The sequence below is a fragment of the Diadema antillarum genome, unplaced genomic scaffold (genome assembly GCF_040938485.1).
Source record: "Diadema antillarum isolate AM-2024a unplaced genomic scaffold, OU_Dant_1.0 scf00000055, whole genome shotgun sequence".
Taxonomy (NCBI): domain Eukaryota; kingdom Metazoa; phylum Echinodermata; class Echinoidea; order Diadematoida; family Diadematidae; genus Diadema; species Diadema antillarum.
Window position 1 is genome coordinate 1,942,157 of NW_027270944.1, and position 18,390 is coordinate 1,960,546.

General features: G+C 38.7%; 1 protein-coding gene across 1 annotated transcript; it reads right to left on the reverse strand.

Annotated features, from left to right (window-relative positions):
- Nucleotides 1–315: 315 nt before the first annotated feature.
- LOC139715829 (neuropeptide FF receptor 1-like) lies at nucleotides 316–13,395 on the reverse strand. The gene is made up of 5 exons (XM_071627368.1): nucleotides 12,969–13,395; nucleotides 3,905–4,113; nucleotides 1,915–2,136; nucleotides 1,068–1,163; nucleotides 316–558 (listed from the first exon to the last, which is right to left on the reverse strand). Exons 1-5 carry the CDS (start codon nucleotides 13,393–13,395, stop codon nucleotides 316–318), a joined length of 1,197 nt encoding a protein of 398 aa, XP_071483469.1.
- Nucleotides 13,396–18,390: the final 4,995 nt, after the last annotated feature.

Below are 18,390 nucleotides of genomic sequence, written 5' to 3' on the forward strand. Positions count from 1 at the left end.
TTACCCCCTAAAAAAAAAAAAACAGAAACAAAAAACACCACACACACACAGCATCTTTCCAAATATCACTATTACATCAATATCCAACAGGTATTCAAGCGCATGATCGCTTCTTCAAAAGTTTAATCAGAGTTGATTGCATGATCATATTACAATGCACAGGATCCAGGTCTTTGAAAAGTGTATTCTCTATGATTGAGGGTTTTCAATTGGCAGTGGTTCACTTTTATCTCTTCGTTCAGATTAAGCAGTAATTCATGGCAGCCAGATCGGAGTCTGATGATGAACATATCGAAACTTCACTTGTTATTTTCCTCACAGCATCGACTCGAGAGTCGTTGGGTCGACGTGGTCACTATGGGTGAACGTCGTGACCGTCGATTTCGTTGGAGCACCAATAGGAACCTTAGTTTGACGTGGTCGTCTGAAACACCACTGTCCGGTGAACGCGTAGCGAAACCCTCTCCGGAAGTTCTCGTTGAAGCCGCAATAGATGAACGGATTCATGGCCGAGTTTGCGTAGCCGAGCCAAAGCAGGCCGAAGTCAACATCACGATTCTTATAAATTCGCAGCTAACAAAAGTCAGAGAAGACAAAACCAGGAAGGCAAACATAATTACATGTATTGAAATTGAATGCATTCTCTTAGGTTGGTGGAACACGCTAAATCAATGTCTTTGTAATATAAACAGATGATAATTTCAATTGTTCATTAACCCAAAGTGAATTCTTTTCTTTGAATTTTATATAATGATGGAATATAGGATGCTTTGATGATCAAAATTCAAATCGCTACACTACTTGAATTATGACACCTAATTAACCTACTAACAATGGATTATTTGAGGTTCAAGATAACATCTTGCTATATTCTCCGAAGAGTAACTTCCCTTGAAAAAAACCCCGATAAAGTCAACAATTAACAATTTCCTGCCTTTCCATTTATACCTCCTTTAATGATAGCTGCTTGGCTGCAAAATCGTGGTATTCATTCGTGTTAAGAATATCAAAGTCACCGTCTGTAATACATTATAGTCATGTCATAATCTTCATTCACAAATACTCACAGACCCAGTTCCCCAGTGAATGGTTAATGTGTACACGTGGAAGGGTAACCAGCAGAGCGCGAAGGCGAGTACCACTACAATCAGCATCCGAACTACCTGTCAAGTAACGAATGGGAGCAAATTTCATTAAAAATGCACATTTAAAGTTGTGAGTCCCCTCAAGTGCGCTAGACAGAAAGTAGATGGGTGCACAGAAACCTTGAGATTTCCTGCCTAACTTTGTAACAAAGGACAACCATAAACCAGAACGATCTCACAAAGGAATATATAGACATCATTTTGCGAAGAGATTGGAAAATTAAATTGAATAGCTGACTATACAGCTTTTTGGCAGAGAAAAGAATAAATGGATGTGTAAATGATTACAATAAGAATAGAAATAAGCAATTGAATACATTACCAAACAGACCTGGCACATCGACAAATATTGCATGTGTTGCGATAGAAAAGGCTTACACCTAGGCCCCATTTCATAAAAAGTTGATACGATAGCAACTCTTTCTAGAATGGCAATAGTCATGGTAACGACAAGAATCGCACTTCCTGATTGGCTCTTGCCATTGGAAGTTGCCATTCCAGCAAAGGTTGCTATCCTAACATCTTTTATGAAATGGGGGCCATATTAGCAGTTCACCAGAGCCAAGTACTTTCAAATGAATTGAGCTCGGGACTCTGGGACGGTGAGGCACTTTAAGGCCGCCGCGGTATATGGACTAAGGCTAAGACTAAGAATCGGGTTTTTTTCTTTAAAGACACACATAATAAATGATACAAAGTGAGGAGAGAAACGAACAGATGCTCCTTTAACGGTGTCTAATGTTTGGTACCGTTTGGAATCGTTAAGTACCTTCCTTCGGGATCGGTCCTGCGCAGAGATCGTCGTCTGTATGGCTACCCCGGGACCGCTGGTACTCCGAGAACTCAGGGTCTGTCCTATCCGGATGTACGTGACAAGCAGAATAAGAAGGGGCAATACGTAGACCACGACGAACGCGATCGTAGAGTAGATTTCCTTGGCCCGGTATATCTCTTTGTTGTCAAGTTCTCCCCAGTGCTCGAAACAGTAAAACTGCACAGAAAAGGAAGGAGAATACGAAGGGGATGACGATGATGATGATTATGACGAGGAGGAGGAGGAGGAGAAAGAAGAGGAGGAGAGGGGAGAAGAAGATGAGACAAAAGGGATGAACGAGGAACCAAGAACAATGGAGAGGTTACAGGAAGAAAAGAGTGAAAGGAAAGGATACGGTAGCAAAAAGGAGGAAAGAAGAAGAAAAGAAGACATCAGACAAAAGGAGATAACGAAAGATATAAAAACAAAAACGATTTGATATCATATTACGTTTTTGTGACTACAAGGAATTGTTCTTGCTCTTTGAATTATTTCAGAATTTGACATCTTCTTTCATTGTCATCTCTAATACACTTAATGAAGTGAACTTTGATGCCTACTCCTTGAAAGAGGGATTATAATGAAAGATCATTTCGCTATTAATGACTCTCATTTATCATATCTATAGAGTTATTCCAACTTTTACTATACAGGAAATAGATCAGGATAATAACCAGCCCGATTGGTCTTTATCAAAACACTATTTGAATATAATTTTACCCTCAAATGAAAGAAAGATATTATTCAGAGGGGTGAAGGTTCAGGTGTGGGTTTCTTCATCTGTCTCCCTCTACAAATTACATTTGGGTATTTGTTCCATGCTCATCGTGTCACTGCCGGCAACCAGGGACAGCTTGGTGGTAGTGCCGCTGCCCGGAACGCAGTAGATGACAGGTTCAAGTCCCCTGGTTCCGTTTTTCCGACATGTTTGTTAATTTACACATCAGCAGCTGCGATCTTAACTAATTTAATTTGTAGAGGGAGACCAACTGAAGAAACTCACATCTGAATTACACCCTTGTTATACTTTTCATTTGTACGCATAAAACGCTTTAAATTGTTTAAATTTGCCTTATCTAGATACTATGAAGATGCACCTTGTGATTTAAGAGACTGATACATTTCATGTTTTCTTTTCACCTCTTACGACTTGTTCACAGCAAAACCTGTGCCAGGCAGTCATCAAATCCAATAGATATAACCATAAGACAATAGAAAGATTGAATAAAAATGCACCTGCATTTTAACCTTGCATCTCTTATATTGCCATTTATCTGTGTCTTTGAATATCCCAATTTGATTAATGGACGCACTCGGCTTGCTAAACATCATTGTTTTGATGTCTGATATTTCATGGATTTGATTTATTCTGTTGTCATCTTTGTTTGCGGCAGTCGGAATGCACAATTTCGTATTCAAGGAAAATATGGTTGTTTTCCACCATTGAACTGGATCAGTGATCCACCAAGAAACAAAAGTTGAGACGGTTTAAAATGGTAATCTGTCAATTTCAAGATGGTAAAGAATAAACGTGGTATCACTTAGAATTCAAAAATCAGATCATTTCACGATTTACCGCATTTCATAAGATTAGGGCAATGAACCAGGTGATGAGCAGAATCAGTTACGATGCAATGATTAAAGACAGTAAAACTTATTTCTTACGAGAACTGATCAACGCAGACAGTTATATACTTCTCATCAGATTTTCTATTAAAGATCTATCAAGATAATTATCATTATTACAGCTTTCCATCATTGGTGGCGTTGTATTCATTATCACTACCACGTTCATGAAATATCAACTTATTCTCGTAGTTGTGACTGTCGTATTATTCATTAAGACTCCCAGTGCAAGTTTAAGCAAATCATTTATATCATCGCATTTGTCACAGAGAGCTGATACAAAGGTCCTTAGCATTCCATATCAGGCTGTACTGCTCACCTGTGTAACGCCGTTGTCCCACGTATACTTTAAGAAGTGGGTGTAGTACAGGGTCGGCACGTTGATAGCGCTCGCAATAAGCCATACCGCCGCAATGACCAGCCATGCGTTACGTTTGATGACACGCGATTTGATCGGATGAAGTATGGCGACGTATCGATCTCCGGCAACCACAACCAGGGAAAGGATGCTAACGTGAACAGACAGGCCTGGGAAAGAGAAAGAGAAAAGGAGAGAGGGAGAGGAGGGGAGCAGAAACAATTTAATATGCGACGTAGGATGACATTACATATTAATCTAATCGTTATTGTCCATTCTTTCACTTTTGTCCCCTCACCGTAGAGCAACATGTGCTAACAGAAAAGAACATGCGGCAGTGGTTGAATATACAGTTCCTATTAGAGAACCACAACTGTTGGGTATTGCGGTTCGTACCGTACTCAGTAACAAGTGGTAGGGAATTATATCGCACTTGTTTGCGCATGCGCATGTTTTGAAAGAGTGTACTTGCTCGGTGTGTGCGACACTGTGATCGAATGAAGTCATCAAAATAAGTTTATATCTACGTTAGATGAACTTTCCGGTGATGCAGCAGATTAATGTTCAGGGAAACTTCTGTAAAGCTGATGAGCTACGGGATCTTACATCGCCGCCATTTTCTTTTGGCGCGGACACATCAGCAGCATGTTAGCAGTCATTCAATCTTTAATAACCTAATTGATTAAGAGTCCTTGGAATCTTTGTCGAGTGTCGATAAAAGGTAATCATTTTGATGATGTCTGAAGGTTGTGAGTGGCAGAGACTAATTAGTCGAGTGAGTGTGTTTTGTTGGAACAAAAACAGATATCAAGAAGCAGAATGTTGTCAGGAATAATTAACAAAAATGCAAAACAGAGACGGCTATTGCTATGATAAGAATTGTGTGACGCAGGTTTGTTACTGGGCGGGGTCAATTGTCTCACTTAAACATTACGCTGTAATCCTTACGAAAAAGAAATCAAATTATGATATTAATGATAACATATTGTTTGATTGAATATTATTTGAAGTAATGATACTACCGTGTCGATCAACAGCATTGTTATACCATTCATAGATTGATGGATCAGATCCCAATCAAATGATTGGTTGATAGCGTACACGTGACAAGGCATTTATTTTGCCCACCACGTAATTTTGCTTATGACCCGTCATTAGTAAAGGTGATGACCGGTCATTAGCTTTTTTTTGACCAGGCGAGATTTAATTGTTTCATTTACTCGCGATGAGTAATGACTGTCTCGATCATCTCGAAAGATATGTCTTATCATTTTTGAAAGCTAAATTAAATCATGAATATCAGATTGTTCGGCCATTTCAGTAAAATAATCCAGACTCAAGGCATTCGAAACAGTCCAAACGCCCTATTGAAATAAGTTTTCTTTCTTTAAATGATATCCCAAGCGTATCTATATACATATTCAATCATGTTGTTTAACCAGAAAAGTGTGTACTCAATATGAATACCATCTTTTCTCCTTTGAATGATAGTGTGTAATACTTAAATGTGTTTATTTTTCATGGTGTTCAGGTTCCTAGTAAAAGAGTTTATTTCACATCTGACACCGTCTGAAACGGAAGTTTAAACTTGTCCAAAGTTGTACAAGTATAGCTGATATGTATAAAGATTTGGAATAAAAACAAATGCTCTTGAATATTTCAGTGATTCTGATCAGAAGGCATATCATCTTGGCAAGAAAGATTGCTGAATTCTTTTGTCTGGCTGTAAAAAGTATCAAATTCTTTTCGTTGGTTTTCATCGTTCTTCCATCGGCCAAAGTCATGTGGGTGCCCCGTTTGTTTGTTTTTTCCGGGGTGTAGCACAGACCTCGGCAATTTATTCCCTCCCTCCCGAGGTTCTACGGGAGCCGCTGGAGACGCCTTCCAATCCCGGTCTTACGCCACCAATCTTAGAGCCAAGAACTTTTAGACAGAGAGAATGCTTTCAACCATTAAAAGTATCGTCTTAAAAGCCATATATCATTATAAATACTTTCATAATTACCAGACCAAGTAACATGCATCGCATTACTGAAAGCTTGTGGTGTCTACAGATGTTGTCTTATTTAGGAACACTTAATATACATCGTTGCAATGAATGATATGCAGAATAGATAGATATACATTTGACGTTATACACATAACACACTAGTATGAGTGTTTTTGTATGTAAAACACATACACGTATCACTGCTGTGCACTGACATTGTTAAATATCACTCTTAAAAGCCAATGGCTCTTGATTCAGTGTAACTACAAGCTGTTTGCTTTTGAACATTTTTTTCACCCTTTCCTTTCTATATTACCATTTGTATATCTTCCGATCTATCTATCTATCTATCTACCTATTTATCAACTACTTATCAATCCATCTCAACGTGTCTGGTTATTCGTTAGTTTATCCAAAGCTATTTACTTTCGTCTTCTTTCTTTGTAATGGTGTCGACCTTTGACGACGTAATGTGCAATGGCCCAATATTTGCGGCATCAATCTTAAAACTCGTCTGCTGGATGTTGACAAGCTATTAGCCTCCACTGCCCGACTTCCGAACTCCGCTGCTCAGGCGTCACCGGGGAGAGAAATGGATGACCCTGCTAAGCGAGAGGTACAAGTAAGCGTCTCCCGGTCAGTGGGCAACCAGAGCAGTTTGATTTGTGATGATTACACTTACCTCATTGGACGCCAACAACACTCCGAAAGATACTTCCCCCTTCATCATATCAGCACTTTTTCCCCCCATCGCTTCTTATCTCGCACAACGGCCGAGAGTTTCCTCCCTAAATCTCTCTTGGAATGCCTTAGCACCACTCTGTAACTTTCGGCCAATGTTTTGAGGTATGATCAAAAGCCTCAGTGGCCACAACAACCATTTGTATTCACTGCTTTCGGGTTTCCTCAATTAAGTGATACGGAACGTAGATATTGAGAAATATGTTGATAATTATGAGATAAAGATAGACTTTTTCATCTTGGTTTTGCTCATCCAGTTTATCTACGTCATACCATCGTCTTTCTCTCTTTCACCATGGAGGCATATCCCTGTAGGCAAGGACATAAATTTCAAATGCGGGAATTTCATTTTTTTTTTGTTGTTGAAAGAAAAACAAATACTTTGTTGTTTATTCTAATGAGCTATATAGTCAGTTCAATAAGTTCAAGGACAGTTCCAGCTGGAGATTTGTCAACTAACTTATTGAAGGTTTCAAGACGTCAACGGAATAAGTCAAATCCTCAAACTGTCAAAATCTAATTCACTAAATAAATATATATATATATATATATATATATATATATATATATATATATACATGTATAATCTGTCAACTCATTTACCCTTACTCGTAGTTGTCACAGGCACCTAATCATGATTATTAAGCTCTGCTTCTAGTGACCTCATATTCAACATGACGGATCATCTTATTGAACTTTATGCATTTTTCCTATCTATTTCCTATATTTCTCTGCTTTGAGAATGAACCTATACATGGTTCAATTCTTTTCAGTTTTCACAATATAATAATTGTTTTTTGTTATATTTTGTCAAATGAAGAAAACATTATTCAAATTCATGAAATTCTTCCGTCGAGATGTTTTCATTGCAACTGATTGACAAATTGTCTTACATCGACATAAATAAGCACTGAACTGATCAGTGTTTTAGTAGTTAGCCATGATAAAAAATCATGGGCGTACATACTCGAGCAGGATTCGAACCTACGACCTCCTGATCTCCGGACAGGCGTAATCTCCACTAGACCACCGAGCTTCCGCCCGACAGCAAGTGTTGGTTCTAATCCTTATAGCATGCAGCGGGTATTGCGTAATTATTCAAATTCATGAAATTTTTCTGTCGAGATGTTTTCATTGCAATTGATTGACAAATTGCCCTACATCGACATAAATAAGGATAAGAACCAACACTTGCTGTCGGGCGGAAGCTTGGTGGTCTTGTGGAGATGACGCCTGTCCGGAGATCAGGAGGTCGTAGGTTCGGATCCTGCTCGAGTATGTACGCCCATGATTTTTCATCATGGTTACTACTAAAACACTGATCAATTTAGTGCTCATTAATGTCGATGTAGGACAATTTGTAAGTCAGTTGCAAAGAAAACATTGTTATGTTACAAATAAACCGAAATTGAATTCAAAAAATTAAGAAATAGGGATGGAAAAGAGGGTTGTAGTAAGGGGGAACAGAATGTATATCTCTTACAGTACAAGCAAAATATAATCAAAGATATTCTATGTGTGTTATCTAATTCGTTTTAGGAAAAAAAAACACACAAACAAAGTATCTGGCATTTGCAACGAGCAGTGTAGACGTATAGACGTAAAGTTTCGGTTGCTGTCTTTTGTTATTTCGTTCTTGTATCATTTGTGTGAAATTATTAAAGCATGTCTCAGTGAAATCACTGATGTACTCAAAATCCAGCGTTCAATTCTAAACGCGGGCTGGGTTTCCTATAATCTTTTATCCATAAGCAAATTTAAGACAAATAATGGTCACCAAGGCTAAGTTAGACATACGCAAATTTTTCTTTATATTTCACCAAAGAAAATCAACGGCACATTATTATGCCAATCGAATTTTTGTGTATTTCGTTGTATTTTATTTAACGCATCTTTGCTTTGCAACCTGTAATATTGTGATTATTCTATATTTTGACATATCATCTAGAATATGTATATCATTGTTTTTTATAACATGTTTTGTACATTCATACATTCTTTTTTAATTAAAATGAATAATTGAAACGAAAATGAAATATACTATATAAATCATAAAGGTATTGTTTAGTGTTTAACATCTATCTCACTTCCGTAACTTATAGCACCTCAGAAATACCTTTTTGGCGAGCTTACAAACAACTAATGTTAATGAACACGAAGTAAATCGAAGATATGAAGATTCTTATACGATTGATGTCTTCGACGAGGAAGCCAAATCTTACAATCACTCTTCGTGTCAGTTTCTGGAAGTTTCGCTTTATTGGTATAACGTGACTTTTTGAATCAGTTACAACTTGACAAACCTTATACTCCATAACTTATCATTTTGATAAACAAAGGGAAAAGGAATGGCAAAATTGTATGAAGTATAAAAGTTACACAAGTACCCGTACAGTTTTCCATCTCTTCACTCTATATACACACTATGCGTAATATCATATCTATCAGTTTTACATGGTTATCTATGTATTTATCAAAACGTACCAATTTCATAATTCTATTGGCGACATCTGACTATAAGCTCAAATCCAACATGTGTTGGAGAAAACCAAAGTATAGATTCATCTGATGTGCTCTCAGTTTATATGTGAACCTAGCTAATGGAAAAAAAATATCGTGTCGCCATGCTAGGTCGCCATCGAGCAAGTTTTTGCGACATTGTGAAGTTATGATTACGCAAGTCAACTGTGTTGAGTACTAATTCCAGTGATACCGCAATGTCATCCATTTCCCTGATAGCAGAAATTATCATCTAACTGAATTGGGCGACTGACGAATTCATGAATAATTCTATGATGAGGGTCATGCCAGCATTCACAGCAAACTGTATTTTATATTAATTTCTGGTACTCAGCCTCAATTGTCTTCTGCTTTTTTTAACGTACACACAAGCACTCGCTTACACACACACACACACACACACTTCGTATATGCCTTAAACGTCAACTCCTTGACTGTTTAAATCTTTTGACTCCCAAGTAGGGGCCCAAAAGATACCTAGGGCCTCGTATATTTCCCACCCGACATATTGCGTCCATAATTTTTAACACCCAAGTGCATTGTGTGCACACACTCAACAACTCAAGATGTTCACCGTTCAATCTGAGTGTCTTTGCAAAGCCGGAGCGTGTTCATAGAACACTTCATGTTTGAGGAAATCTGAACATACATCCATGTCATTTGAACATTCGTACACACACTTATGATGTGTGTATTTCTTATTCTACCATCATCATACTGTCAAAAGGAATGGATGATTTGTATTTTCCTTGTGCGTTCCATCTAATTCTTCCCTCATTCCTGTAGCTCTGAAGTTGGCCTGTTTTAATGAAGCTATTAATGCATGGCTTTGGTGGCGATTTCTGACACATCACCATGCATGGTCTCGATGACAGATAGATTTCGGAAAGCTTAGAATGTGAACTCGCTATAGCCTCTCATGGACAGAAAATTATTTCTCTGTGAAATATTACAAATTTCGTTAGCGACTGACAGATGTACTATACAAATGAAGTGAAGGAGGTATACAGTCGTTCTTTTTTTTTTCATCAAAAGAAATTTTAACCAACAAGTGAACTTTATACCCCAATAGCCACATAAGAAAAAAATTGCCCCTACTACACTGATATTATCGATATGACCTACAGTTTCTTTCCGATTCTAATTTTACGGTGTTGCTGGAAATTACGTTAATCGTCATTATCATGACTAGATTTATCATCTTGTATACAAAAGTTTTGAAGAGTCAAGCCACATAATCTGAATAATGATCTTGGTAAGAACGTTAATAGGGAGCTTTAGATTTTCGCGACGGGGACGTTCAGAGGGGAAAAAACGGTCTGAGCATGCGCAGAATCGCGTATCAAAGTCGATCTATTAATAGCTCGCGCGCCTGAGTTTTCACTACGCGTTTTGTGCTATTTTTACGTCCGCTCAGTTCACGACGTAGAGAGCTACATCATGCACCGATCATAATGGGGACGCCATTTTATTTTTTATACATGGCGTCCAGTGCCGTGTATAAAGAGAGTCTGACCAACTCAGTATTCGGCTTATGAGATTTGAAGCCTGTGATTGGTCAAAAGCTGGTCCCGTGATCTACAGGTGCCATGTCGTTACCAACGCGGGCGCGAGCATAGCTCACACGCAGTGCCCATTGTTCATTACGCCCAGCTACGCGCTGATATTGCTTGCCTTTGGGGATAATTGCCGTTGTCTTCTTTATTGAAGTAGAAGGTATACACGAAAGAGATATTTTGATATCTTACCGCGATAAACGACCTGGCTCAAGTGTAATGACGCACCTTTTTCCGACAGATCAAAAAGGAAGGAAAAAGTGAGAAATCAGAGTGCGACGAGAAAGCAGATCCAAAAGGAAGGAAAAGTGGGAAATTAGAGTGCGACCAGAAAACTGGTCAGCGAGTAGCAACTCGTTTCTGTGCCATGTGAGAATCATGCAGCTCAAAGAATCATTGTAAAATGTTGAAATTATACGATCTATTGTTGAACTATCATTACACAATTCCTCCATACCTTGGAGATTGCCCAATGCATAAAAAACAAACACGGCATATTTGCATGCCACCATTACTCCACAATGACGCGTAGGGAAAGATTTTGGCTATGATGGTCAAAAGTCAAGTGAAATACTAAAATGACAGGATTTTTCTCATAATTTTAGAATGACCGCTCAAAGTATTGTCATAAAAATAGATTGGTCAAAGTGAAAATGCTCAATTTCCTCGTCTTCCTCAGTCTACGAGTCTGTAACAAAAAAAAAGTATATCCATTTACACCTAGTTTAAGGAAGGTAAACACTCGACGCATTCAATTTTGTGACAAACATGCCATCTTTTTTTTTTCTGCCAAGTATGTGAAACTATCGTGTAACATTGCCAAGACGTACTCCAGACCTGTTAAGAGAACAATATGGCGGAGGTATACCAGTGACTTGGGAAAATATCTTTGGTTGCGTCTCAGCGTAATCTAAAGCTACTTTTCAGCACGACACAGGGAAGAGGAGAACGTCCAGGTCAAGCGTCGTCTCAAACGTCCGCGCAGCAAATCTAAAGCTCCCTAATATATCAATGAATACGGGGACTCCTGGGACCTGTTGCATAAAACCCCTACCGCTGGACTTACCGCTCCTTTCTAGCGGTAAGTCTTCAAATTAGCGGTAAATTTTATAATCCTTGATGCTGATTGGCTGTGATGCCTAATTTTGACGGTAGTTACCATTGAAATTCAATGGAATGTTTTATGCAACGGGCACTGGTTGGAGTCCCCAAGCTGTAGTGTTATACCACTACAGGTTAGGCACATTCCTCTCATTGCCTAGTCCTTCGGATGGAACGTAATTAAGCCCACCGGTTTCGAAGCGTCTTGTGACAAGCATTCATTGTAGTTACGGCCCCGTATACAGAACGACTTCAATTCAAAATTTGATTAGCAATGAACAAAATATAACCATTTCTTTATTTCATGTACAACTCATTGTTGTTGTTTTTCTGCTCCTGTTTCTGCAGCATTAGTGCGATGTTTAGTGCCTCAATCTGCTTCATTTGCAAACTACGTAGTTACTCGTATAAGGCCTAGTTGTGTCTGTTTTTTTCGTTTTGCATAAAAAACACTGAACAAGAGACAAGTGAACTTATTTCAAGATATCTCAAAATTTCAATCTAGGCTGGTACGAGATCAGAAAACTGCCTAAAGTGTAGAGAGTAGTTAGTTCTTATTGACTTTAACCATTTAAGTGCACGATTGTAATGGGAATTCAATTACATAGAGTATCAATAACAGTTGTAGTCCGAGTTTAAAGGATTAAATAAATTGTTGGAGTTTTGAAAAGGTCATACATACAGATTCAACAACAACAACAACAACAACAACAACAACAACAACAACAACGAGAAATAAATTCAAATACGGATGATTGGATATAGACACTTTGAATTCCATTGTCGTAGTACGATCATTCTGCCAATATGATCCATAGTGTCCACAATTGTTCATAGACTAATAAGTCAATCCTAACTTCCGTTACTTTATATTAGAGAGTATGGTTTAAATAACAATATCAATAATGATATTTCAGTATTTATTTCATTTTACAACTTCTGCTTCTAAGGTCCCACGCCCCTTTCTCACTCCTCCCTTTATGTATGTTTTATTTTTTGTTTTTTAAAATGTTTTGTTAAAAAAAAATCTTACTCATTTTGATAAAAACTTTTTTTATTCTTTTTATTTAGCAGTATAATAAGATCGAACTTGGAGTCAAATCGCACTTTAGCTTACCCTGTACAAAAGTAGAGCACCTGCACATGAAACCGCCAATAGGCCAAGAGTTGGTAAGCGAGCCCCATAAGTAGGTCCACTCTGAGAACACGGCGATGATGATATCGGCGACGGCAAGGTTCATCAGATAGTAGTATGTGGCCGTGCGCATGTGCTTGTTACGGATGATGATGGCGATGACGATGATGTTCCCAATCAGGGTCATCACAATGTTCAGCGCGATCGCCGCGACCTTGGAGAAGAGCTCGACGGGCGAAATCTCCGCCTGTGGCGGTGTCGCTTCAATCGTACCAACCTCTTCGTAGTATGTGCTCCCATTGTTCAAGAACTCATACGCTGACTGGTTTTGGGACCCATTCAGGCGCGAGTGTGCGCCAATCCACGAATTCGTGACGGGGTAAGTCTCCTGTTCCATCCCCAATGCCATGCTGTAAACAAATTTGCGCCTTTCGATCTTTAATACTACTCTGGATATTATGAACAAACAAGGCTAGTTACGAATCAGTGTTTCAGACATTAAAGATGTCTGTCGTTACGTCATGGGAGTACACCATTTGCTGTGTCGGACACACTTTAGCAAAGATACACAATATTTTGACTGCAATGTCTATACCCCCATTAGATCCTCTTTGATTTTGTATGAATGAGTTCAATTAGTTACACATTGCTTTAAGTTGTCGGCGATTGTTAACTCTAACTAATCTTTCTTTTGACGGTTCTTCCACTGTTTTCAAAGAGCTATGTCGAGCTGCATCCCTGACGAGCCTTAATTACATTTTAGATTCTGCACAACCGTTATATGCGCAAATCACGCCCCACATCCTCCGATGGACCCTTTCACATCTGTAAATTCAACCGTGCTTCTCCAGATTCAATATGCACTCTGATGGTGGGCATGCTTACTGGAGTCCTCGAGCACCATCATTCCAGCAGCCTCAGCCTCATCGACTTGCAATCCCATACACTTGGTCTTCGAAGTCGCAGTTAGCTATATGCCAGTAGAATATAACCTACGAGAATAGAAACATTCTGAGGCCCGCTAAATGGCAGACAGACGGATGTGTCTTTGTCGGTCTGTCGGCGATAATCTCGTTGACTTAATCTTTGTCCTCTTTAAGTTGTTAATCTAGCTCGGACCATACCTCATACCAAAGAGATGATGAGAAGGGTTAGGTTGAGATCGGAGCCTTTGATGCAGCGCTGAGGTGATTGTGAGCATCATCCACGCCACCATCAAGCCTCCGACATGCCGCTGGACGATTTATCCTAGAATCGTGAGAATATCGAGAAAAAAAATGCATGTCAGATTCTAGAATTCATGATGCTAAAGTGATGAGTGCAGCAACATCTTGTAGGCTTTTGACAAGTAAATAAGACACGCTCGTACACAGGCACAAATGAATGTGCGAAATTAATGGCTAGCTGGGATTTTCAATAGTAGTAAAATGAAAATGACGACCCTTCACTTCCTTTAATTACAGTTTATGACAGTTTAGAGGAATTATCCATTGAAGAATAGGGCAACAGACCTGTCGGCGTGCTTTTGTGTTCACGTTCGTCAAATATAACGTCATACTTTGTACTCAAATATCCTAATAGAAAAATAATGCAATGATAGAATGAATTCATGCCTTTGAATCTTTGAATCTTTCTATATCTCGTTTTATCAAGATTACTCTCCGTAAGTTATGGTAATTTTGCGGTAAGATTACTTTGCTGTGCATTCACGTTGGTACTTTAATAACAGGCCCATTTTCAGTTTCGACAAGAGTGGTCAATTTATACAACATCACTTTCCTTTGTCGAGCCTCGTCATCCTTCAGATCACTGAATGACGACAAGAGTACGTCATTTGAGCGGAACATTGCTTCCCTGATTGGTTGGTCAATTAGCACGTAATGTGTGAGAAAAGGTCACCACACTACTTTGGGAGGTATCCATTCATTAATATGTATACAATCAGGCCGCTGGTTGAATGCTAAGGAATTGTGATAGCGTCTGTTAAAGAGAACAACTTCCCTTACACACAGAAAATGCATACAAAATCTCATCAATATTACATGTAAACTCCATAACAGTTTCGCATCCAATTCATTAATCTTATGTTTGTTGGCTTAAATTTTTGTTAAGCCCCATTGTGCGTCACGTTAATGCCTGACTTGAATGCCCACTACCAGAACTCTTTGAACTTTAGAAAGTGAAAACACAAACTGTCTTTCCAGTCAAGAGCACTACCGTGACTATGCACTAGTAAATGCAGACCAATGAGATGCCACCGAGGCCGTGTCGGTTTACAACGAATATCACGGCAGGTAAGCTGATAGTGAAGGAACCTTTCTGAACACAGAAACAATTTCAACCTCACTAACCATGATGATTTTATGTGCATACGACAAACGAAGGATTCATGTCTTCATTCAGGTCCGAGATGGGTGCTTAATAAACGACATCAAAGTAACATGGATATACTAATATCAATAATATTTATAAAACCAACTCCACCTTACAAGTTTGAGGGATTTGAAGTAGACGATGACTTTTGTTTCTGTTCAGTTTGTGGTCCAGTGTTGATGTAAAAAGAGAGAAAAGGACGTGTGTGGCGTTGTTATTCATGAATACATGTTGCGGAAAAGTTTTGTCGTCATGTTTTGCTTTCACGAGTATAGATAGTTTCCATCGCACGAATTCATTGCGCAAAGATGAATTCGTTTTGCATTTTTTAAAGCCTCAGATGAGAATTCCTCGATCCAAAGGAATCTGTAGACAATATTAGAATTCAACAGAAGTAAAGAGAAAGAGAGGGGGTAGAGATAGAGAAATAGAAGAATGACAGCGAGCAATGCATCGTGATGCGCTCATCGGGATCAAACCGAACGAGAATGGCTGGTAGACCATTTGATGTGCAATCACGAATCGTAATGACAATTAAAAGGGTCCGAATCCATTCAAACTCCCCCAATTTCTTTTTACAAAATAGAGCATATTCGATGAGACGATCCCAACTGTGATGGGGGCGGGGGTAGGCCGACCCACCCACGACGCGTGCAGCAAAACATGAGATTCCTCCCTCCCATCTATTGAGCGAGTTTGTAAGACTTTCTCCATTATAACCCTTTTAGGGTGATTAACGTCCGCCACCTTTCTCACTTCTTCTTACTTTCCCCGGAAGCTATCCGGTCACGTTAACACGTGCTCCACCACGAACGTGAAAAGGTGGCGGCGGCTCCGCGCTTCTTACATTTTCACCGAGTACCCCAGATTTGTCATGACCGTGTAGTAGTATACCCTGCATATCAATGGCGCCGTCTAAATTGGTTTTGAAAATGGACGAGAAGTTCTCAAGCTCTATAATGTTGGTAGACATGCTTCCCTTAAGACCTGATTATCAACGGGTGTTTTTTTTTTTAATGCTGAACTCACTGTTCCTATTTACGGCTAATGGGTACGCGTTACATTCATAGTGGTATTACAAAGTAAACCTGTTTATCAAAGGTGAAAACTAATTTTTGTAAATATTCAAGCCAACAAATGATAGATGTTTAGAGGGATGTAGAAACTGAATCATATCACTACACATTTTGAGGAAAACTTTTTTTCTTTTTCGAGAGATACCTAATGTTGTTGTTGTTTTTTGTCATTGCTGCCTCATTATACCCATCATGCACTGTTGGAGATGGATAATGAATGAATGAATGAATGAATGAAAGAATGAATGAATGAATGAATGAATGAATGAATGAATGAATGAATGAATGAATGAATGAATGAATTGATCTTATATTTGCATGAAAGACAAAAAGTAATCAATATTATGTTTGGCTCCTGAAGAGAACTGATTTGTAATGTTTTAAGCATTTAAAAAAGAGGGGATTCGGTGCATATTTATGCAACCTTTTCAAAACAGAAAAGAATATGTATTCATTGGCGAGAGCAAGAAAAAGGAAACGAAACAATTTTGGTAGAAATGCTTTGATCCTCCATAATAATTTCAGGACAAGAATGAGTATTCCTTATAAGACATTCGCTTTCATCGGGAAGAGTACTACGGGCCCTGAAGCTTAGTGTATTGATTGTTCTATGTTGTAAATGGATAAAATCATTTGATTTATTATACCATAAAACCATTTTTCGTAACATAAAAGATCTCTTCAAATTAAGCAACTGGAGGACGAAAATAGTAAAGAAGACTGTAACAATACAACATTCTCTCTCCTTTTTCTTTCTTTTTTTCTTTTTTTTTGTTTGTTTGCTCTTCCTGCATAATGCGCAGAACACCCCTACACGTAAACTCACTTTCACTCAGACCGTAGTCACAATCATGACAATTGGAAGTTATTGTAAAGGAAAGCAAATATGAAGCAACTGCTACTCACTGTTCTAGACCTGCTACCATACCGATATTTCTCATCTAGGTCTTGGTCTACACCATATTCCTATGTACCGTTGTCAGGCTACTTTGTATAGAATAACCTCCTGATACACCCAACGCTGTACGATCACCTTTTCCCATCAAGTGTGACGATGTGTTACACAAGGCTTTCCATGATTAGGGAAACTACTCACGTGCATTCATCTTAACACGTGGCCGCATGCTCACCTCTCTGATTAATGTACTTACAAACTGACTCAGTGCATATCAATGAATACGCATCCCCTGCACCATCAACAGAGTAAATCTATTATTACACTATTCACTTTATGAAATTCTCTCGGAATCTGCTACAAGAAGTATAAACTAAAGGGTATTCAAATAGCAGACATTTTGGCAAACATTCATTTTAATCAAGAATATTATTCAGTATAATCATTCGGGACTGACGCATGTTCGGCAAATCAAAAGTTTGGCATTTACAATGACCAAAATCACTTTAGAATCATGATATCCAATTTCTGCATTCCTTTCGTCGATATCAGCCCGAGACGAGTTGACGACTGTCCTGCAGTCTGTGTTCTAAAGAAGTTAAACTTCTGAATGCACACTGCCCTGTCACGAGTCATAAAGTCATGAGGTTGGGAAGGGCGCCCTACCCAGCCAGCATTATGAGAACGGTCTCTCTTGCACTTCCACGGACTGACTAAAGAGTTTGGTGGCAAAAGGAGTTAAGCGCCTTTTTTCATATATTTTACATTTAGTCCGCCAGCAGATAAGAGCAAAATAAAACCTTTCCAGTGATGCCTCACATGTAACATAACAAGGAATATTCTTAAAGTTATACATACATGTATTTTTCTGATCATACTCTTTGTTTTAAGAAGCATTAATTGGTTATATCTCAGAATCATTACAACTGAATTTACTGGTTGTGCGATTTAAACCCTTCAACAGATCACGAAATGCACTTTCGGGCATCAACTTTCTTACGAATGTGAAGGCATTGTTTAACGATGTTTCCACTTGGAAAGATCCAATCTGCATGATCAT